At 31.9% G+C, this 25,498-nt stretch overlaps 1 protein-coding gene across 1 annotated transcript in view; it reads right to left on the bottom strand.

Moving 5' to 3' along the window:
* Positions 1-24,424, bottom strand: part of LOC128997526 (lachesin-like) — a 42,484-nt gene extending 18,060 nt beyond the window's left edge. The window contains exons 1-5 of the mRNA XM_054423166.1: positions 24,394-24,424; positions 21,814-21,972; positions 21,529-21,621; positions 21,227-21,385; positions 21,043-21,149 (exon numbers count right to left, since the gene is read on the bottom strand). Of these exons, the coding sequence (XP_054279141.1) occupies positions 21,043-21,149; positions 21,227-21,385; positions 21,529-21,621; positions 21,814-21,972; positions 24,394-24,424 (549 nt within the window). The remainder of the gene's footprint in view (positions 1-21,042; positions 21,150-21,226; positions 21,386-21,528; positions 21,622-21,813; positions 21,973-24,393) is intronic.
* Between the last annotated feature and the right edge of the window lie 1,074 nt (positions 24,425-25,498).

Genomic DNA, 25,498 nt, shown 5'->3' with positions numbered 1-25,498 from the left:
CAACGCATTTTACTCCAAAAATATTGACTTAGAACCATATACAAATTTGATGTTTGTCTTCCTTCTTTGGCAAACCCCTAAGAAATTATACATTTGGAGTATTGGATGTCTAATTCTGCACACTAAACCTTTACATATTTGATTTACTTGGATAGTGTATTGGTATATTTACTACTTGAATATTTCAACCATCGTAACAAACGAGCTATACTTACATTTAACTCTTCTTTTTCATAATTCGCCAATAGAGTTAGTAATAATGCAGCCTTTAATTGTAAAAAAAACAACATTGATTTTTATAATGTAAATTACGATACCTACTGTAAAACATATTAATATGTTACTTTGAAATTACTCTGTTTCCTTAATATCTTATAACTACAAAACAGGCATAAAAGCATCTTAGTCTACCTTCTGGGCCTTGAACCCATTCAAGAAGGTCCTAAGCAAATAGCCTTAAGATAGGTTTCAAGTTGCTTTTAGGCTGATGGAGCAAGTAGCTTTCGAATTAATTAGAGTCCTTGACTACTGTAAATGCACAGTTAATTTAATTAATACATTTTAAAGAATAATCTTATTGCATAATTAGTTACGACACATCATTACGTTCACTTGGTGTTTTGTTTGGATGAAATGTATTAGCTTTTATCAAATATTAATTTTGATACTATTAATTTAATTTAACGAAAATATAAGGTGGCATATAGTTTTTAATTTTTTAAACATGGATTCTTTGTAAAATTACAGTTATTTGTAACATCAGATGCCAACATCAATAGAACTCTTTCAGTATTAAATTTAAGTGTTTTTACCAACAAAACACATCTAATTGTTCTATCCTAATATTTAAGTTTATAGCAACTAGTTAGAAGTTCATACGTTTTATTTTGAGAAACGACAATTAAAAGAATTAAGACCAAAACAGTGCTTTAAACAATCTTTAATTCAATCTTTAGTAAAATTAAAATTTACCACCCGAAAGAAACAAATTTAAACCCACTAAAAATTTAAGGAGGTCAATCTTAAATCAAACTTTTGACTAAAAACACACTAAACAATTCTCACTTCTTTCGTGTTCATTATTGAAGAATATAAATATTTAGGCCTGTGTTAAGAACTTTGAGTAATTACTTAGTCTTGAGATAAGTATCTCATTTGTTAATGCACCTCCCAAGCTGACAAAGGATTGACATTACGGTTTTAAGCACCTCCCTTCTTTGTTTCTTAAGTTACTTCTGCCAGCGAGCTTAAAAGTTTTGAGCGACTTACGATTTCTTAGAAAAATGTTTCTTTTCTTGACCTGGGCAGCTTATTAAATAAAAGTGTTCGGTTTGCATTAAAACTTATGTAAAATATTACTTAGATTTCTTAAAATATTAAACTATTACAGATTTGTACTGTAGTACACAAATAGATTAATTAAAAATGGACGATATAAATATTTAATTCCAAGAAATATGTAGCAAAATTATGGAAACAGTTATTAGGTGTTTTTTTACGTATGCAAACAAGTAGCCTACTTTGGTCTGTTACTGGTATAGTGGTTATTGTTTCGAACTTTGGTACATTGTATGATGGAGACGGCTTCGACGTTCGGCATACTGTATTCGCATTGATTATAGACGTTTATACTGCTTTATCTTCAATACGTTTGTGGTCCTTTCATTTAAAATAAAGAACCACTGGCGTGGCCAGTGATTGTTTTAAAAATCCACATTGAGGTTTCTTAATACGAATAACGTTGTATTTTCATATACGTACTACATCTGTGTTATTTATACAAATATTAATTTACATGAATTATCCTGTTTTCTGGGTTTCTTTAACTATTATTTGTAAACAAAACAAATAAAGTAACCTTAATAGCCAAACTTAAATATCAAACCTGCATCTAAATAAAACACCTTGAAAAATCACAAAACTATGTAGAAGAGGGTTGGAACAGTATTAAAAAGAGTTATGAGTAAACATACTAACATATTTATATATATTGTAGGTGCTAGCTATCTACAGATTATCGTAACTAGGAGTACGCTCCGAAGTCGTGTATGAGAATGAACGAAGACAATTCCATGTACATATTTAATCTGTCTTTGGCCCCTCACCCTACCCCTGCAGCGCGGCGCGCCGCAAGTTTGTGCGGCGGCAGTGGCCAGACTAACTGAGATTTTTTTGTACTACGGGCGTAATGCTCTATTATTTTAGAAATAATTCTAATGCCGCATATATCTATCCAAAAATCAAATATAAATAGCATAAGCTCTACTTTTGTATATCATAAATTATAACGTCAGTGGTGTTTGTTATGTTTTTGACTGGGGATGTTAATCTAAACCTTGGACCTGTTAATTCACAAGGTAATAATTTTTATAGCCCCAAAGCAAAAAGTAACTGGGGTCAGATTGACACTAAAAATTGTCCAACCTAAGGCCCGTGCCCCTGGGCATTTGCCCCCTTAACCCCCCCCTCACGGTGGTCCTGTAATCATGTGACAGAGTGATTAAAAATCATGGTCTGAGTATCACTTCTTTACATTAATAATGAATTATGAACATTTTTTTTTAAACTAACATATTCTATGATGCACAACTAAATTGTGTGTGACACATGGCCAAATAAGTTGAATGTATTTCAACGTATTAAGTTACTGTACAGTACCAAAAACATTAATTGCTCTACTCTGCTTAGTAACGGCCAGTTGTTACTAAGCTACAACTACTTACTATAGCTAGCGAACTATGAAGGGTTCTTGAGGTTTTGTATACAAATTACAACACTTTCAGACAATAACACATATGTTACGGACCCGTCCATACCACGCCATATTATCATCCGAACCGCTAAATGAACCTCAGATTCGTAATTTTAACCTTCTTTTTACAGCCACTTAGGAATCTCACCGACAAAAACCAATTGCATTTTTGGATTCAGCGTGAAAGAAACTGTAATTAAACATCTAAAAAGTACATCATATCCCAATGATGATATACTAAATAATTGCCGTGAAGTATTTTTTTCGGATAAATACTTAACATTACATATCGGTATTTATCCGATTTAATTTTTGTATTAAAAAATATTCTTTATTTTTCCCCGATGTAGCCTAAACATAAAATTGATTAATGGTTTGTTCGGTTTTTGTTTAAATTTCATAAATTAAACTACTGTCTAAGACTATAATTTACCAACGGAAACAAAACAAATAACTTAGGCCTAGGTCACCTAATAACAAAACAACGCTTCGTTAATATTTTTGTTATTTTTTTTTATTATATCATGTGGTATCTTAAGATTAACTCAAATTTGATACAATAGTTAAGTTATTATTGAACCGATTTATAGTTATGTTAGGTACCTTTTTAAAAACTCATGAAAAAGATCACAGTTAACTTACCGTAGCCAATGTCTTTTTAAAATTATCTCTTAAACAAATCATACACCAAAGATTGATGTTGTTTAGATGCATGATAACGCTTCATTATAGGCCTACTAACTAAATTATTTGTTTTTTAAGCTCTACAAAATGGTTTGGAAAGAAATTGTAAAATTTTGTGTTTGGTCAAAAATGTGAAAACCTTATTTTTACCTCATAAAACCCCGTTCCTATAGTTAGATCATGCTGGTTTGCGAAAATAAATGTAGTCCTAGCCTAGGTTTACACGTTTATACCAAATTTCATTAAAATTGGATCTTTTTTGCTTGTTATTGCTTACCGGTAGGGCCTATAGGTTAGACCTAAGTTATTAAAATTCACCCAACCGAATCATAATTGAGATAGCCTATTATAATTTGATAAAATATCGCAGGTTTTAGCGGAACTCCACCCATGCCTAGGCCTACTAACTTAAATGAGAAATTCTGAGGTTAACTGACTTATAGAACACTCGTTACATAAGTTTAAGCTATTTATAGATTCCGATGAGCTACGAATGCTTTAAACCTAACTTAGGCCTGCATGTAGTAGGCTTTTTACAGAAACTTGACTGCAGACAGATAAGTTAGGTCTACCTAACTTAACTCACCCTAGGCCTACTTAACCTGGAGTTTCCTAAGTTAAGTTAGGAACAGAAACGGATTGCAAAACACAGACTCTTCTTGGCTGCACTTAAGTTTAAACATTCTACACTAATTCGAATGAAAAATATTGATAGGCCTAAGATATAAATTATTCGATTATATCGATTACTGTATTTCATTCTTTTAACGTAGTTAACTTACCAAACTTGATATAAGTTATCGAATGGAATAATCGATAACTTATATCGATCGATATTCATTCGAATGAGTGTAGGACGTAAACGAAAGTGTAGCCCTCCTCATGTCTTAGGTAGCCATCTTACAGTCAAGTTGATGTTAAGTTAACTGTTTTCCTAGAAGCGCGTCGGAAGACGTTGTTAAATCGCCTTTCCGCACTCCGCGCCAAGGAAAACCCGGCTTAAGGCCACAGATAGGCTAACTTATCCAAGTTAAAGGTTGGAATAATTTTTTCTATTAACTTAGGCCTAGGTCCTTTAACTTAAATTAATTAAGTTAGACTGTAGAAAAGGCTAAGGTAGGCTAGGCCTATTACCTTTGAGTACCTTTGGCCTAATACCCTAACTTCATAGGGAACACTCTGTCAGTTACACTTGATAAGTTAGTGTAACTAAGTTAAGTTAAATAGCTTATAACTTACCGGATAACATTAAGTTATAGGCCTAATATTAAATTCAAAATAACACTTGTAAGATCATATCTCAATAATGACAGTAATTTAAGTTCCTTCTTCATTGCTTAGTCTCTAACCAATGACCATGGCTCCCTCAGTTCCTAACCTAGATCTTGTGTTTGCCAATGACAACAGTCACAAAGATAGGAATAAAGCGAATTAACTCTTACACCCTAAACGAGGAGTAAGTGAAATGATTGTATGAAAATGTTTACTATTTTATTTTACAGCCCAACATTAACAACAATAACAAATACACCCAACACCCAACAGAAAACACAAACAACCGACGACGATATGTAACTTAACCTATGTTTGAAAAAAATAACTCTAAAAAAAATCTGATTGGCATAGGCAGAGTATGCTATAACAATAATGTTGAAAATTAATAACATAAAAGGCTCAAGACAATGTTAAAACCACTTAAGTTAAGTATTTTTAGAAACCCATCATGACCAAGTGATATTATTTTAACAAGCAGCCCAAGGACTGTGGTCTTAATTAATTCAAGCCTAGGCCTACTAAACTAACAACCATAAAAACATGTAAAAAGTTTACATGTGACTACCTAAACATTTTTATCGATTGTAATAACTTACATTTCGGTGGATATTTTTATATCCCATATTTATTTCCTCCGATGAATAATTTTTTAGAATAATTTTAACTAAAAGATTTATTATGCATAAAACCATCGACTAATATAATTAAACCTACGGATGTTAAAACTGTTTACTCCATGGATGAAAGAAATTATAGAATTCACTTCGGTCTCTAGAATTCACAACAAAATTGTTGCTTGTAAAATGTAAACAAAAAAAAGAAGAAGAAGGTAGCTCCTAATGTTATTCTTATGGGGGAAAATTAAAATGGTTTTTTTAGGATTTTATAATTATTACTGAACAAATAATCTCCAATAACGAACTTAACCGAGATAATATGATAAAGAACCTTTGTGCAAAACATCAACTTCATATACGAAGCTATATTCGAGTTATTGGAGATTGATGAGATGCATTTTACACCAGTATGAGAATTCACTTCGTTCATTCAATTATTATTAGCGTCACTAACACTATAGTAAATATACTCGAAATATTTTGCGGATGAAATAAAACCACTCTAATATGATATAATATACAGTATAAACACTTAAACACAACATGGCTCTCCACAGGAGATACAAATGGTTCATAAATCCACCACAACAGCGCTAGTGAACTCACAATTGTACCTTTGTTCAACTTCCGGTACTGATTTGTTTCCAGCCACTTCCTTTGTTTGCTTCCAGTTGAGTGCTGTTGCTATTTGATCGCCATACCAAGTTTATCACTTACATTTCATCTACATCGAACCGATGTTTATAAATTAAATGTAACATATTGTCATTGTGAGAATATTGAGTTGTTTTGTTTTTTTATGATTATATTGCAATTTAGTCTACTTGAGTAATTTATAGCAGAATTATATTGTTTCGTGAAGGTTTGTAAAGAGTTTTGATTTGTAAAAGAAACAAAATCTTTGGAAATCTATTTATAATAAATAAGAAACACGTTAAATGTGTTTCCAAATTGTATTGAGTTGAAGATAGACGCTATATAAACAAAGTGCTGTACAGGAACAACAATGGACTTAAAAACACAAAAAAAAATGTTTAAAGTTTAGGTTTTAGGGAATTAATTAAAATCATTTTGATTCCAGCCAAGGTTTATCGTAAAAATAAACATAAATTATAAATGTATTTTACAATAATACCTTTGCTTACAGTTTTTTCTTTACGAAATAAACTTGAGAGGTACTCAATGCAACTAACTACTCAGAATAAATAATAGACAACACCTTAGGGAATATAGCCCATTAATGTTTTAGTAAACTCTGCATCTTAGGTTTATATAATTTAGTTAAGAAACATTTAACTTTAGTTCCTTTACAGATCACATACACTGTTAACTTGATGTTATGTTTAAATAGTTTAAGACATTTATTTTATTTACCGATACGCAAATTTACAACATACCTGATAATTAACAGCTTGGACAAATCATATGGATTATGAAAATACTGTTGTCTTAACCCATAAAATAAATATTTTATCCGATATGATATACAGTTATTTTTATATATAAAAGGTTGAAGAATTGATTAGCTGTGTGAACTAAATTTAACATTTGTGATTTGATTTAATTAATGTAAAAGCAATGTCAGAAGCAAATTGAAGAGTCAGATCCATCTTCTCTTTACCTGTGGGGAGAATTTAGATTTTATTAGACAGTAAAATATTTGTATTACGTTGCCTACTGTTCTATTACTTGTATGCATTCACCCTCAAAGTTTTAACATTTGAATACCTAGTAACTATTTACACATTTATAATTTTCTTTGAAATTGAAATTGCAAAACCTTTGTAATAATAATTTTAAACCACAATAAACAATGGAAGGAGACGAGTTTTAAACTTGTGCAAGTAAACATGAAAATAGTTTCACTATTTTAAATCGTCCAATGAGAAAGTATGATTAAAGCACTTAAAAATATTAAAATATATTTGAATTTTTTTACCATGCTTTAGGGGAGTGAAGACATAAAATCTTTCAAATAAAAACATTTCTAGTTAAGTTAACTGATAAAACAAAATGACGTTACTAACCCCAAAAAATAAGAATTCGATTAATTCTGAACAATATATGTTTTAAGAGTGAAAAGTATGGGAGCATAAGAAAACAGAAAATAATATTGCGCCGAAGTTTACAATACAGAACTATACAGAACAGTATTTCTAAAAGGGGTTGTTGGGAATTTAATATCTCTTAAATTTTAATATTTGTAAAACTCATAGCTATACATTTTTGTATAATTTGAATTTAACAACTAATAAATAACAGTATGCGCTTAATTTAGTAGGTGGAACAAATTAAAAAAAGTGTGGAACAAATAAATAGGGCTATTCTTACAACACACAATCGACATTATGTCATGAATAATTCGAAAAATAGATTGTGTTGTCTGATTGATAAATAGGTTGAAATAAATAAAATAAATTGGTTAGAAATATAAACAAATCTTAAACACGCGTTTTTGGTAATTTTTATTTTGATCTCAAGTATGTCAAATTCATTTTAAATATTTCCCCAAAAACTATAAATGCACTTCAACTATGCAATTACCTTTTTACGGAAATAAAAGATTTTGAAGTCTAAATAATATAAATTCATACGAAACATAATCATTTTTCAAACACGTTTACTAAGCAAGAATGGTATGTTTTGTTAACAAGAATAAAAATCCAACAATTACTAAAGTTGATTATTAGTTCATAGCCTATAGACAGAAAGAAGCATAATTTTAATCCACACCAACCGACACTGTGGTATTTGTTAAGAGATTGCCTCCCCCTTTTTGACGCTTCGTCCCTACTGGGTGGATTTTAGAGGATTTAAGGTTTTGTTATTTATACCTCGGCTCGATTCTTCATCATTGTGAAAGGTTTTATCTCTGTCTAATCTCGGTGTAGCCGGTGTTAATGCTGCACAAGTTTGCCCTCACTGTTATCCTTAACATTTGATGACTTATCTATATTATTCTATATCTTGTAACCCAACGATATTGAAATTAAAGTTCGTTTTGCTATTTGCATTATACATTGAAACAGACGAGAGCGCCTTCCTACAGAACTTCCCTCGTAAACCACTTTGTATAAAACCAAAACCATCCCCAGAGACCAGCAATACACGCTTTGATCTATTCTAAGTCTTCTAGAGAAACATTCTCTATGTGACCTTCTAATACTTGATCTATTTCAGTATCTGGCGAAAAAGAAACTTTGAAAAAAGTCACGGACTTTTCTAAAAATATTTTATAAAATAAATTCAGGCATTTTTGTTTAATTTAGATACATATATCCCTGAAATTTTGAATATATAAAATAATTAGACATGCAGTATTGTCATGGTGTTAAACTCAGTGTAGAATAGGTTTAGGACTTGTGTTAGTAGCCATCTATGACCAGCCAGTACAATTAATACAATTAATAACCATAGGAAAAACGGTTTGAAATTTCAGTTTATAATAGATAAAAAACCTACTGTAGTCAATTTAATTTATATCCGATATTTTTTATAAACACTCATTAAATAAAAAGCAATTTTTAATACCGAGACAGTAAATTTATATAGAGTGGTATAACTTCTAAAGTCGACCAGTTAAATCTGTCTTCACCATACGCAATCCGACACGGGAATTGATGCCTATTATTCAACACATTATTACTGTACCATAAAAAAATTACTTTTATGATATCGAGAGTTTGATGATAAATACATCAAACTGATTGTTTTTAAATACGTTTTATCATACTCATACAGTACCATTTAACGTGCAGACATAATCATACAAGTTTTATATATTTGTTTCATAATCATTATTGTAGTATGTACAGGGTGTCCCGGAACTCACTACCAATATTTTAGGGCATTGCTCCTGGGTAAGAAACATACCTAAATATGATATTTAAATTGTCCGGAAGTCCTTAACTACTCACACAGCCACCATTTTGTTTTTTCAGTTATTAATTTTTTCCTAAAGAAAAGTTAAACATACGAAATGGAAGCTTTGCACAAACATTTATGACAACTACACAAAGCTACAAAAAAATTATGACGATTTTTCAAATTTATAAAACAAAATGGCGGCCAATTAAAATTTTTGTAAAATCAATGGTTTTTGAGTTATTTAAGAAACAAAAATTTAAATGGCCGCCATCTTGTTTTATGAATTTGAAAAATCTTCATAATTTTTTTGTAGCTTTGTCTAGTTGTCATAAATGTTTGTGCAAAGTTTCCATTTCGTATGTTTAACAATTAGAAAAAAATTAATAACTGAAAAAAAAACAAAATGGTGGCTGTGTGAGTAACTAAGGACTTCCGGACAATTTAAATATGATATTTAGGTATGATTCTTACCCAGGAGCAATGCCCTAAAATATTGGTAGAGAGTTCTGGGACACCCTGTATAATCTATATTTGAGGATAAGATGTAGTCTTGAACACCAACACTACTGTGACTGCTTGTCAGTCATATGACACAGATTAATATCTGACAATTACTAAGATTGTCTAAGCTAAGGCTTGTATACAACACAAAGACCGAAGTGACAAGAGATTGCCTGAAGGAATTAAACCAAGACTGACACTAACTGAAGTCAAACTGTCTATAACAATTTGTAAAGCATATTTTTGAATGATAAGAAAAACTGAACCAAAGTTACTCGTTTGAAAATCCTCTTTTACGCGTTAATGTAATATTCGGTTCACAATCTTTAATTTCAAGTTTTAACAAAATGTATATTGTTCGTTAACAAGGAAATGTAGAGGTGTTAAGTATTTTTTATCTAATCCAATCTTGAGTTAGTTTAGGGTAGTTATTTCATGTCCATATTTATTATTATAATATATTACTATAATATGTCTATAATACCAAATCCAACCTAATGTTTGATTTTTAATACCCATGGAAAATATTTAAAATTGTTATATTTTAATTTTTTTTTTTTTTTTTTTTTTTTTAGGTAAGCCAGTTACGATAAAAATTCAGATATGCATGTACATAATAAAAGTATTATAATAAATGGTTCTGAATTTTACTACGACCTTGTAATGACTATCGTACTTAATTATTTTTTACATATAAAACTATATATGTATATAAGGATAACCCTAAATATTTATGTTTATTAATTAAATGAATTATACTTGAGCATCCTGAAGAATAAATAGCTTACCCAAATATTAGCTACAAAACTACTATAGGCCTAACAGGTGTTTTGACAGTGAAATACAACAGGTGTTTTGACAGTGAAATACATTGAAACGCTTGGCTGAAAATAGTCTGGTACTTAAGTTTAAAGCGTATTCACCTCCAATAGAACTTTATCTATTAGTCTGATGCTACAAAGTTTACATGTTCCTTCAGTACAAGAGCCAATCTCTTTGATCTTTCGGTTGCCTCGCCACTTTCCACTGGTTCACTTTCACTTTTATTCAAGTCTCCACCATCAGTGGATTGAAATGCAAATAGAAAATGCACTCGTGTTCAACTTAAAATAGACATCAAACAAACGAAAAAGATTCACGAAAATGCAAGAGAATTACTTTTTAGTAAAATGTAACACATGATATTTCATATTCTAAGCTTTCTCGATACATTTATTCCTATTTTTTTTGAGGAACGTTGATTGGTTATGTTGATTACTTTGTGTTGAATATAACTTCTCAGACTTTGTTTATTTATATTTAGAAATATGAAAATATCACCCTCTTGTAGCAAGCATTGGTTTTCATCGGAAATAATCACATTTACACTTAACTTAGATTAAATCGTAACGTTTCTTTTTTTTTACCTATTTGTAATACATGATAAAAAACTGAAAATCTACTTGGTCTGCAAGTTCCTTGCAACCGGTGTATATAGTCATATTGATAATACATAGAAAACATTACAACCTAAAACCAAGGGCTCCCAAACATAACGTTTGCAATAACCTACTTTAAGACTTAGATATTTGAAAAACCATACACTAATTCACTAATGCACAAAATATTATAAACTAGATGTATAATAAGAGGTAATATCTTTATATAACAACCTAATCGAATTAAAGATTTTCAAACACCGTATACCTATAAAATGACACAACTGACACCATGACAAGCAAACTTCTATGTTTTCACGATACCATACACGTTAAACTCTTACACAAATATACACAAATGACACAAAACACAATGGTACTTTCCTGTTATCTGGTACCTGCGAAAAAATTCTTTAACCACAAGTACAACTTCGTCGATCCAGAGTCTGGAGCACATACTACCGTTTAGGTTAGGTTTGGTTAGGCTAGGTTAGGTTAGGTTCGTTTACTTACAATACTCATGTTATTGATAAACTAACCTAACCTAACCAAAGTACAACTTCAACTTGGTCGGTGATTGCGATGTTTTCGAAGCACTGTTAGAAGTAATTCGTTACTTCTGGCCACCCGAAACTCAGATGTAATCATTGTTTGTTGTTTTTGTTTGATTAATAAACGCAGGTACCAGATGACAGGAAATAATTTTTTCGCAGGTACCAGATAACAGGAAATTACCCACACAATTTATCTGAAGATTTCACATTTGAAAACCATTACTCTTACACAACGATTATTTATGCCCATGAATTAACACAAAAAATACTTATTATTTATTTTTTTAACTTAAAACCCCTTACACCTTACATGAATTGACAAACTATCAAGACAAAATGTCACAAACCAAGTGAAAAACATTGAAACTAAGCATACCAGCAAGCGAGCTCCATAAACCTACCTGAAACGATGCAGTGAAAACACAAATGTTGGAGTTACAACATGGATTTAGCACTTCATGAACTCAGCTGTAAATCCCCAATAAAATGTACACTGGGATGGCATTTGGTGAAATATAATCCTGAAATGGGTTAGCTTGGACAGAACATTACAGATCTAATACTACAGTGCAATGTGCAATAGTGCATTACTATAGCTAACATAACATTATTTTGTGCAGTGTAGTTGGTAGTTTTTGAAGTTATATGTTGACTTTTGATATAGGATTAATTTAGTTTAATTTAACTTTACGATACAACTTATGAATTATAATTACTTGTTATTACAGCTACAGTGTGTATACCTCAGTTTGATTTTGTTTGAGTATTTTATTATTTTTGTTTGTTGCTTTTTGTAGTGTCTTCTCTCTATCTCTGTGCTCTAAGCCTTTAAATTCGTCCTTTTCGTTGGCCTACCTTTAAACTATTGATTAGCAAATTCCTTCTATACAAAAATGCATCAGGGTGGAGACATTATAAAATAGTAGATATATTAAAATGCTACAAAAATCTTACCAAATATCTTACTTACAGATACGTCTTGATAAGTTATTCTTTTAGATTTTAAAATGGTTAGTTACTATATATTTATAGATGAATAGTCAATTGAACAGTCACTTAAAATATACCTTGTACTTATATCACACCACGAAACTGGAAAGTGAGTAGTGTGGACAGTAAAAATCTATCAAAAAGTATTATAGTCGTGTAATTTTAAGGTCCAAATTTTACTAATGACAACCACATAACTTCAGAATTTCCAGTCTGTTTGGTAATTTCCTAAATAATACCGAATATGACAGTGAATTAACTATTGTTATCAATTTGTTATATTTTTGAAATCCTAATAAATATTCAAGGAAAAAAATACTTTTTTGAAAAAAAGTTCATGTTTTTCTTTCGTGATAATGAACGGAAAACTATTTTAATCGATTATTTATACACGACAATCCAAATTTATCATATCTAAAGGACTTAATATAAATTCATCTTGTTTAATTACAAATTTTGAACTAATAAACAATAGATGAAAGAAAAAACCAAGTATTATCAGCAAAAATTGGGAACTGTGTATCTTCGTTACTTGAACAAATTTGTTTAATATATTATGTATCAGTAAAATTAGTACTATTGTTACTGCAAAGGTTTTACTTAATGTAATAGAATTTAAACTTTCATCAATCTAAAGTTTATATTACCTAAAGAAAAAAAATATCGATAGATAACAACGTACAGTAGTTTACTACACGTAGACGACCTGGAAATCTTTTTTCAACAAAACTGTAAGTCTTAGATTGTATAGTTAGTAAACTATACAATCTAAGAATTTCAGTTTTTGACTAAAGAACTTTAAATGTTTTTGATTTTAAATACACTATACCTAACTGTTGATAAAGTGTATTTAAAGTCAAAACCGTTTTAAGTTCCTCAAATGAGCAAGAATGATTATAAATGTAATTTAAGAGGTGAAACTGAATTTCAGATTTGATTTCGTCAATATCAACAATCTAACGTTATATTTATGTAACTTATTCGCATTTAACCTGTTTATGTTGTGACATGAGAGATTATTTTTCTAATTTAAATCCCTGAATACGAATATTGGTTAGAAGATGTAATACAACACATTAATAAATTCTAAAATAATATATAGTTTTCTCAAAACTAAAGTTATAAACCTGTTTGTACATACGTTTAATTAGGAAAACGTTTAATCGCAAATGACTATCCAAACTCTTTTTGGGATAAATTTTAATTTCTTATTGCAATATAACAATAGCGCTAACAAAGTTTTTTGTAGATGTAACACCTAAGTCTCACATTCTGTGCAATTGCAACCTTGGTTAAGTGCAAAAACGGTGAGTTTTAGTATTTTTTTAAATAATTTTATTTCCAAACACTCCCCCTATTAGCATTTCATTGGACCAGTTCAAATTCATACTCATGTGTCCATTAGCACGACTACTCGAAATACCCTCGCCGCAGCAAACCTGCAGACTAACTCCGTTTCAAAATTTTATATTTAAACAACATTACTTTTAATTATTTAGGTATGTTATTTATTGAAATTTTGATAGCTTACTATGAAAGTAAACAAAAATGCCAAATTTGATTAAAATATCTGTTATCAAGTAAACTACAACAGTTTATTTGTTATCCGTAAGAATAACACGGGCATGTTAAATTAGTGTAATACTTTTGTGGAATTTTCCCCGTAACCGTAAGGCATACAACGACGCTTTACTGTATTAAATGATTTTTCACCACACTATGATATTTTTAGCCGTTTTACAAACGTTAAATGGATGCTAAAAGCTACGCATTGCTGTCTTTGCCAGCTGTCATCGTCATTTGGGTAACGATTAGGTTTTTGTGGCCCTAGGGCCGAAAATGAGCTGTTCGCTTATTTACTTAAAACATTTATCTACATTTAATACACAATCTGTATCCATATGCATTGCAATAGTCTTGTTTGATTGCCACCGCTGCTTAGAAACAATTCATTATTATTTTCACTGATTCCTCTTCTTCACATAACCTTAAAGTTGCAGTTGTGTTGACTGTTAGAGTGCATATTGAAAATATTTTATCCACAAGTATTGTCTACAATTGATAGAACATTTTGCCCGTAGGCATAGTGGGGGTATGGGTTAGCTCAAAATCCTTAAGCGCGAAGTATAGTCTACTTTGGTAGGTCTTGATGAAACTGAACAATTGACATAAAGAAAATAAAAATCGGACCACTAATAAAGAAATGGCAACTCACAATGACTTTTAATAATTCACCTTAAAAATCAATATTTTCGTGTAAGGACTGTGGTAGTAAAAAACATATTTTCACCCTATTTCGTCTACTTTCAACTTGTATAAAGCTAACATTTTTTAAGTTCAACTGTGCCATGATGAGAAATAGTCATGGTGGAAAGGATGTTGTCCGGGATTTTTTTCTGCGTTAAAAACTGAATGATAACCCCTCAGATGTAAAGTATTTCATAAAGGGGTTGTTTGTGGTAAATATCAAACAAATCTTGACATGTTAGAGTCCAGATGGCATAGATATAAGGTTATAATCTTAGAAGTAAGATGGAGGTAAAATATTTTAAATTATCTTAGGACCCCTGATGGGCGGGGGGAGGGCTTAGAGTCATCAGTATGAAGAATAATATGAATAATATGATGAATGGCCCTCTTCGGAGGCCAACCACGCTGTTCTGCCAAAACATGAAAAGTTAAAAGTACACTTATAGTATACGTTATTATTATTGCCCCTTGTCATTTTTCCGGTAGGGGGGGGGGGGGGGTAAAAATAAGGGATAAACAAATATGGGGATTTTCAAAATGGTTGTAATTATAATAATTACCGTTTCGGACCATCAAACCTAAACAAAATTCAAAATATCTAGAACGTCTAGAAACAGAATTCATTGTCCTACTTCTGGATATTGCTTTATATTAATTAAATTATTATTGTTACCTTACAATATCCGTTTAGTGTTGGTAGATAAACAACTACATGTTTCGTGGCGACTGCCACATCCTCAGGTTATTCTCTTCTTAGATTCGTCATCAATTTAAAACATAAAACACAGAACACACGTAGAAAAACACATTACATTTATTTTGATACCGTCACGGTGCGTGCACGCGTTTGGTCGGGCCGGCGGCGACTGGCATTGCAGTGTCCAGTTCAAGGTCACGTGACGTGTCGATCAGCTGATTCCTGGTTTACTCTAATTATTGTATCAAACAATGCATTGGCCTGGGTATTTAATTTATCATTTAAAAGGTTGTTGCCGACGGATTTTGCTGCTTTGTAAATTTCTAAATTTTCTAATGCTGTTATTCTGTTTCTGTTGTTGCATCTATGGAGAATTTGTAGGTTTTTATCTATTGTAGAATAATTATGGTGGGTGTTAATTAAATGTTCAGCATAATTTGAAGTTTGAGTTACTTTGTTTTTAGGCAGGTGTTCATTGAACCGTGTTTTGAAAGACCTCCTAGTCTGTCCAATGTAAAATTTTGGGCAGTCGTTGCAGGCTATTTTATATACCCCGCATGTTTCGTATTTATTATTTATTTGTGGCTTTTTGTTCAAAATGCTTTCTAGTTTGTTTGTGGTCTTGTAAGAAATTTTGTAATTTCTTTTCTTCAAAATGTTTGAAAATTTGTGACATAATTGGTTATCGTAGCTGAGAGTAACATACCGTTTCTCCCTATTTGCATTTGGGCGTACATTTTTCTTTCTATGCAGTATTTTGTCGAGCAGTGTGGGGTCGTAGCCATTGTCGGCTGCTATGTATTTAATAATCTCTAGTTCTTTGTTGTAATCGTCTTCATTCATTGGGACGGTTTCAATCTATGTATCTCAAACTTCAAATTATGCTGAACATTTAATTAACACCCACCATAATTATTCTACAATAGATAAAAACCTACAAATTCTCCATAGATGCAACAACAGAAACAGAATAACAGCATTAGAAAATTTAGAAATTTACAAAGCAGCAAAATCCGTCGGCAACAACCTTTTAAATGATAAATTAAATACCCAGGCCAATGCATTGTTTGATACAATAATTAGAGTAAACCAGGAATCAGCTGATCGACACGTCACGTGACCTTGAACTGGACACTGCAATGCCAGTCGCCGCCGGCCCGACCAAACGCGTGCACGCACCGTGACGGTATCAAAATAAATGTAATGTGTTTTTCTACGTGTGTTCTGTGTTTTATGTTTTAAATTGATGACGAATCTAAGAAGAGAATAACCTGAGGATGTGGCAGTCGCCACGAAACATGTAGTTGTTTATCTACCAACACTAAACGGATATTGTAAGGTAACAATAATAGTCTAGAAACAGTTGAACATTAATTTTTTAAAGGGAGGGATTCTGTGGGGGACGGTTTAAGATGGGATTGGTCTTTATTTAAAATTTTATAATATTTTACGACCATGACCAACTTACTGAATGGTTAGCAGGACCTTAATATGCTTGAAATCACATTTTATTCTCCGCACGCTTATTCTCCATAAGATTTACATGGGGATATTTTAATAAATTGAGGGTTAAATTAGGAATACGAGAATTTTAAATATCTTAAAGGTAATTTAGGCCAAAGACCAACATCCATACCAAATTTCAAAATTCTAGCTCTAATACGAGTGGGTAAGTGGGCATATCACCAAATTCCAATGACACAAATACCAAAACTTGGGGTTTTGACGGGGTTGGAGTCAAGGTATGTGAAAGGCGTAATGGGACAAAATGTACACTATAAAAGGTTGTATACAAAACATTAGTTCAATTTCATATTATCTTATGTTTGTGTAATTTAATCTGAAGGGAATCTCCAAAATTGTTTTTTTAAATTTTAATGCCGCAACGCCTAGGCCTAGCATGAAGTAAAGTGAAATAAACGGTATCAGCAATCTGACACATACTTTCTCCCATAAGTTTGTAAACAACCTTTATCATGTATAAAAGCGGTGAGAGTAAATACAGAAATGGGATTTGTACAATTTTGTTCAGAATTTAAAGGACTATAACATACAAAATTTTTATCAAAATTGTTCGAGCCAATTTTGGGAAATCCGATTTTTCCGTTATTTTATGGGGTTTTTTATGGGGAAATAACATAATTTACAATAACTTTTGAACCGTAATTTTTACAGAAAAGGGATTTGTACCATTTTGTTCAGAATATAAAGGACTATAACATACTAAATTTTTATCAAAATCGTTTGGGCCATTTTTGGGAAAATCCTATTTTTCTGTTATTTTATGGGGTTTTATGGGAAAATCCCCATCTAAAATCAAAATTTCTAAAAAAATGAAAAAAACTATCAAAATTGTAAGGACCATAACATACTATGTTAAATAAAAACTGGATTTTTGTCTAAAATCCTATTTTTCGTTATTTTATGGGGTTTTTATGGGAAAAAACATAATTTACCATAACTTTTGAACCGTAATTTTTACAGAAATGGGATTTGTTCCATTTTGTTCAGAATTTTAAGGGCTACAACATACTAAATTTTAATCAAAATCGTTCGGGCCATTTTTGAGAAAATCCGATTTTTCCGGTTTTTTATGGGTTTTTATGGGAAAATCCCCATTAAAAATCAAAATTTCAAAAAAATGAAAAAAACGCCTGGAGATACCATGGATTAGAACCTACATACCAAATTTCATCGAAATAGGACCACAGGTGTAGTCTCTAGCTCTGTACACATCCAGACACACAGACACACACACACACACACACACACACACACACACACACACACACACAGACATCACTTCGAAAACCACTTTTTTGGGTCCAGGGGGACCCAAAACGAATATATCCACTCAAAACTCAAACTCGAAAATTTTGACGAAAACAATACTTTCTCCATATACTATGGTATAGGGGGAGAAAGTAAAAATCCTAGGCTCGTGCATCCTAGGACAAAAAGCCGATTCAAACATCAAATAATGAAAAAGTTAAGGGGAAGTGCAAGTTACTTTTCAGTCACTCTGTATATACGATTTTAATGATTCTAAGACCTTATTCAAAATAAAAAAAGTAAAATTTATGTTTTCAATGGACTTTGTTGTATGTAGTTGTTAAAGTTTAAAATAATTATATTCATGAAAAGGAAAAAAGAGGAATGTATATTTAAAGGTGTTTGTCAGTAAATTTGCATGTCTGATTTTTTGTTATTCTTCAATTGTACTAAAAATTAGAGATACAAATATATAAGAAAAACTTTTTTATTTTGAATATTAAGCGAGATATGGAGCTTGAAAGTAGTATATTCTTCATCTTTAGTACCAATTTACAGGGAGAATGGGTAATGTGATTCTCACCAAAATAGGCATTAAGGTGTGGAAAAATAAGATAATAATAACTAGCTATTTAAAATTATAAAATTTTAAAAATTTTATTTTTTATAAAAATGTTAAAAAAATGTTAAAAAATTTTTAAAAAGTTTTAAAATAGCTGTTTGTTTTTAGGGGAAATTTATCTGTATGTTGGAATTTTAAAATATGTAATATGTTAATTCGTTTGGGCTGGGAATTAATACCTTTGATGCCTTGCGCTGTCGGAGCACTACTCGTTGAGAGTTTGTACACTAACACAGAGGCTTTAGAATACTTTAACATCACGTAATTATTAACATCTTTTAATATTGAAAGAATACGTTTATCGTTGTATTCTAAAGCCCCGGTGTTAGTGTACACACTCTCAACGAGTAGTGCTCCGACAGCGCAAGGCATCAAATGTACGAATTCACAGCCCAAACGTGTTAACATATCACATTTTTTAAATTCCAAAATACAGATAAATTTCCCCCATAAACAACCAGCTATTAAAAAATAAATAAATAATAAGTATTTTTTTTTAAATTGTACAGAAAATATATTAAATTTTTTTTTTATTTATAATATTAAAAAGCTAGTTATTAATATTATTTTTCCACAGCCGAATGCCAATTTTGGTGAGAATTAGTACCAAAGATGAAAAATTTACTACTTTCAAGCTCCATATCTCGCTTAGTATTAAAAAAAATTTCTTATGTATTTGTATCTTTAATTTATAGTACAATCGAACAATTACAAAATTAAGACATCGAATTTTTGACCAAACACCCTTAATCAATAATTTAATGTTACTGCACTGAGTTTGGTCATTAGAATATAACTCGTGATTACATGCTTTGTGTGTATAACTCCCTGATGTAATGACATATAGGCTATTTTGGGGGTTCTTCCTCATTAGTGAGCTGTACTTAAAAAAACTAAAAAAAAACTATTATTACAGTGCAATATTAGTTGTTTAAACTCAACCAATGTCAATAAGGGGTTGTTAATGTTTATGAAAAACACAAGGAATCTAGCTGACGTAAAGATGAATTATGAGGAAGTTATTTCAAAGTGATCTAAATACGAATCCATAACCTTTTTCACTGAACTTCAAAAAGAAAAGCAAACTATCTGTTATAATTTGTGATAGGGATAATTGATAGACAATTTATCCGAATTCTAAAAATAGCATATAACAACAAATTAATACATGACCATGTTAATTTTTAACATGGTGTTAAATTAAGTATACCATTTTAAAACTATACTGCGAATGTGTACAATCAACCGGATTCAAATTAATGTGATTTTACATATTAAAAAAATATCGTTAAAAAATACAACTTTTTAGAAAAGATGTGCTAAGGTAAGGTAAATTCCTCTGTAAATTAGGAAATTCTTAATTGACGCATTATTTTTTTGAAAATCAACTTTTTGATTCTGTTTGAAATTCAATAACTATAATTTACCAACCGAACTTTCATTTTATTTATTTGTCACTGGTCTGTCCTATTTTTGATGTAAAAAAAACTGGTACTTACGTATTATACGAAGGCCACTTATTTTACAGCGCGCTGCGGTGGTTAGGTTAGGTTGGTCTATTATAAATATGTTTGTAGGACTTTCCTACTTTCGTTATGAATCGAACCAGACAAGTCATAAACGCTTCATGATGACCAAACCTAACCGCCGCAGCGCGTTGTGTAAGGGTGGCCTCCGTATAATACGTAAGTACCAAAAACCTAAATAAATTTTCTACAATCCTGATTATGTTTATTTAACTCAGCTACCACTCAAGTTATTTATTTTCACTAAATTCACTGAATTCCATGTTTTCGTTTACCAGAAACCTTCTATCTGTAATTTATTTCCCCCTCAAATCTAAAATTCGTTTATACACTTTTGAAAAGTGATACCAAATAAAAAAGTATAGTCCCTCACAATAAACAGTAAGTGTAGGGGTGCAATGCGGTGCTGTGCAGCTGTGCAACCTAGTCTAAGTGCTGTGCAGATAGAGAGAGAGAGATAGAGAGTGACAGACATGAGGTAGATACACACCCTAGCCGGAGCGAGGTCCGCACTCACCCTGTACCCTCCCAGGTTGTTGACAACACAGGTGAAGATGGCGTCCCTCCCCTGGGGGATGGTCACGTTCTCCAGAGGGTACAGGAAGTCCGGCTCCAGTCCGAGCGCTGCAACAGGAAGTACCGTGTTAACAAGTAGGAAACATAGAGGTGAAGGTGTCGTTTCTCTCCTGGAGGGTGGTCACGTTCTCCAGAGGGTACAGGAAGTCCGGCTCCAGTCCGAGCGCTGCAACAAGAAGTAACGTGTTGACAAGTAGGAAATATAGAGGTGAAGATGGCGTCCCTCCCCTGGGGGATGGTCACGTTCTCCAGAGGGTACAGGAAGTCCGGCTCCAGTCCGAGCGCTGCAACAGGAAGTAACGTGTTAACAAGTAGGAAATATAGAGGTGAAGGTAGCGTTCCTCTCCTGGAGGGTGGTCACGTTCTTCAGAAAGTACAGGAAGTCCGGCTCCAGTCCGAGCGCTGCAACAGGAAGTAACGTGTTAACAAGTAGGAAATATAGAGGTGAAGGTAGCGTTCCTCTCCTGGAGGGTGGTCACGTTCTTCAGAAAGTACAGGAAGTCCGGCTCCAGTCCGAGCGCTGCAACAGGAAGTAACGTGTTAACAAGTAGGAAATATAGAGGTGAAGGTAGCGTTCCTCTCCTGGAGGGTGGTCACGTTCTCCAGAGGGTACAGGAAGTCCGGCTCCAGTCCGAGCGCTGCAATAGGAAGTAACGTGTCAACAAGGAAACATAGAGGTGAAGGTAGCGTTCCTTTCCCGGAGGGTGGTCACGTTCTCCAGAGGGTACAGGAAGTCCCGCTACAGTCCGAGCGCTGCAACAGGAAGTAACGTGTTGACAAGTAGGAAATATAGAGGTGAAGGTAGCGTTCCTCTCCTGGAGGATGGTCACGTTCTCTAGAGGGTACAGGAAGTCCGGCTCCAGTCCGAGCGCTGCAACAGGAAGTAACGTATTAAATAGAAAATAAAACAAAGTAGTGGGTGTTAATATTTTAGGAGAGGGTTGGAAAAGTAGATTTAGAATGAGACTGTAAAACGGTCATTTAGAGTTAACCGTTGGCAAGTCAAAGACAACCAAGGTTTATTGACGTGCTACAGGAAGAAGAATTTTAAATATTTTTTAGGAGATAAATAAATGGAGGAGCGCATAACTATTGAGAGAAGGGAAACAAATGGAGTTAAACAAATGAGAAGACCCTTGACTGTTTGATACTGTAAAAAAACTAAAATTCGAGGTATTTTTGGTAGGTTAGAGACTGACATTACAACATGAACCATGGAAGTGGCCATATATGTTTACAGATTAAATAATAAAATTCAATTACAAATAACTTAAAAACCTTATATTCAATGTTAAAGAATTTCTATATTGTATCCACTGCTGTATATCACATCCTATATTTTTTTTGTAAATCCTATGTCCTAAATCTCTCAAACTATGTGTATTAACCTTATCCGTTGACTTTATAAGGTTTTAAATTCTTTTAAAGTAATCATGAACTTTATTTTTCCAACTAAACTCATAAAAATATATAAACGTGTTTTGAAAAGTTAAATCCGATTCCGGGCTTAGTAGCTTTTCATATTTTCACCTAATTTGTATGTAAAAAATAAATTAAACCCCAAGACCACTGCTGACCTACGGACCGACACCGAGCTAGAGTTAAGCAGCACTTTATATACAGAGAGGCGCGCCCCGACCGCTCTTTATGTGCTATTAGCATGCTCAACAAATTTGATTGTCTTTCAACTTGACAATTTTTATCCATACACAAAATTCCATTTTAATGTAGGATTTTGATCCTGGTTGTTGGAGGATGTAATTTTACACTAGCATTTTTTGTTGTGCATACATTATTTCTAAGGGGTTTTGCTCTTGAAATTAATTTACAAAATGAAAACAGACACTTAATGAATAAAAAACCCAAATTTTTTAAAATTATTTTAAGTAATTGACATGTTGGCTTAAAAAGAAACTCACAACTGCTCAAATATGAAACTAAATTACATTTTTTTTGTGTTATATAAAAGTTCTTGACGATTATTATTTGTTTAGTATCTTTCTTTGGCGAAATGTACTCGGAAATACATAGCATTTAGTCTATGATATCAGTTAGTGAAACATAACTGGTATGAAAATTCACACATTTATAGCTTCAAATTTTACTATAGAAAAGTCTGCTACAGGATCCGAAATCAATAGAAAAAGGTGCCAAATCTTAATATAGTGCAAGTATTCATACATCTTGTCATAGATGAGTTCTGAAACTGGTATACAAAACGTTTACTAGATTTAGATTCTTTTGACTTTTTTAGAGATTTAAATTGCTTCTCAGTGTTTTAGACAGCTTGTCCGTTTACCTATGTACGTTCAAAAGCGTGAATATGTCATCGTTTGAAAGAGCTGAAATATCAAACTTTGCTGTGAATATAACGAATAAAACATTTTGAGCAAAGTTGGTGCTAACGTCACTTTTCATATACAGGATGTTTCAGTAAAGTGTATCGGTCTATGCAGATTCAGATTTTACATAAATAAGTCGAAAATATTTCGATTTTGGCTTAGTTTAGCCGTAGGCTAATCCGCCATTTTGGATTTTTTTATTAATATCTCAAAAGCCCTTAGAGGTATTTTTATAAAACATGGTAAAAACTTCAAGTCTATAAATATAAACATTCTCCAAAAATATCTTTGATTAGGCTCATAAAATTTAAAAATGGCGGCCATTTAAAATGTTTAAAGTGAAATTCCATGAAAATCACCCATTAAAACAAAATTTTAAATGGCCACCATTTTGAAATGTCAAGAGCCTGATCAAAGATATTTTCGGAGAATGTTTATACTTGTAGACTTAAAGTTTTTACCAAATTTCATAAAAATATCTCCAAGGATGTTTTAGTAATTAATTTTATTTTCAAAAAATACAAAATGGCGGATTACGGGTAAATTAAGCCGAAATAAAAACAAGGTATTCTACATTTTCGAATTTTTTGCATGTAAAATCTGAATCTGCATAGCCCACTACCCTTTACTGAAACACCCTGTATATTACTAAATACTTTCGAATCCCGTAGAACAATAGTCGTAATTTTTTGTTTGTTTCTAATATGTTCAATATTTCAAAAACTATTTGCCTACCTGTTATTTTATTTCACACAAGCCCCTTGAAAAAAAAAAATAGTTTGGGGGAATATATAATCTACTTATATAGGACTACTAAGGTCATATTCCTAATTGGATTTTTTTTGACACCCTAAGAACGCTACAATCTTAAAATTACATAAACCCCATGCAACATATTTAGCCAACATTACTGTTTTAAAGCAAATTAATGAATACTATAAACATCTGACTTCCAGACTTTAGGTTGCATGTAAGGTTCATCATAGAATTGAAATGTATAAATATTACTGATAATTGAAATAATAAAACACTTAACTTGTGTTCGAAAATGGAAAATTGCTAATTTCCAAAAATTCAAAAATCAAAGTAAAATTTAATTCGTGTTACCAAGTAAAATTTACTTAGCACGGTAAATATATTTTCTTATGTAAGCAGGCTTAGTACAAGACATAAATATATATTAATCGTATCTAACACTTGAACTAATATCGGTTTAAGTAAGTTGATAGGATAAGCGATGATTTAGGTTTACTGTCAATCACTGCTACTACAAATGAGACCTCTGATAAATGGATTAATCCTGAGCTCGAAATTGGATTCGAATCGTTGAGGTCTCAAGCTTCACTTGCTCTCAATTATAGCTGAAGGAATACGTTAAGGTATATTACATACGTGTGTACATTAGTTTATTGCATTAAAAGAGGGTTAGGAGGTAGAAGTAAATATTCTATAGTATTTTTCAAAATATTTCATGAATTAGAAGTTAACATGGGAACAAAAAGAAGTGTATGTTTGCCATATTAAGTGGAGTATAGGTGTCATGACTAAGAATAGTTTGTGTGGCTTTAGGCAGGTCCATTTATAAAGAACACAAAACCACCATATAGATTTTGCTTTAACTCGTACTTAAGACTTACTTGCTAAGGATCAAACCGGTGATCTTTTCACAGGAGGGCAATGGTCAGTTACTTCTTTATATTTGTAAGTTAGCATAGTTTCAATGGCATTGAATAATGTCAATGGCCCGATTCTAAAGAAAATACAATACAGGTTTATACAATATGGTTGAAAACACGAGTTCATGTTTATAACAGGTATTTCTTTAAACAGTCAGAAAATAGTCTAAAAATAACATCGAATAATTCCTAAAGGTGAGCGGTTGGGTGACACAATGGTTTCACGATTAATTATCTGTAATCAGTACAGAAACTAATACAGTACATCTTTTTAAATGGCCACTTTGTTCTCCACTACCGCATAGTCTACCTTAAAACTTAAAATAAACACACTACCTTTTAACGCATTAATAAACGCTTAACTAAAAGCGTAAAAAAA

This window comes from Macrosteles quadrilineatus, unplaced genomic scaffold, assembly GCF_028750875.1.
Source record: "Macrosteles quadrilineatus isolate MER2022 unplaced genomic scaffold, UCM_ALF_1.0 Scaffold_6__1_contigs__length_79288215, whole genome shotgun sequence".
Taxonomy (NCBI): Eukaryota; Metazoa; Arthropoda; class Insecta; order Hemiptera; family Cicadellidae; genus Macrosteles; species Macrosteles quadrilineatus.
Note: the sequence above shows the minus strand (reverse complement) of the source record. Positions and strands in the feature narration are given on the sequence as shown.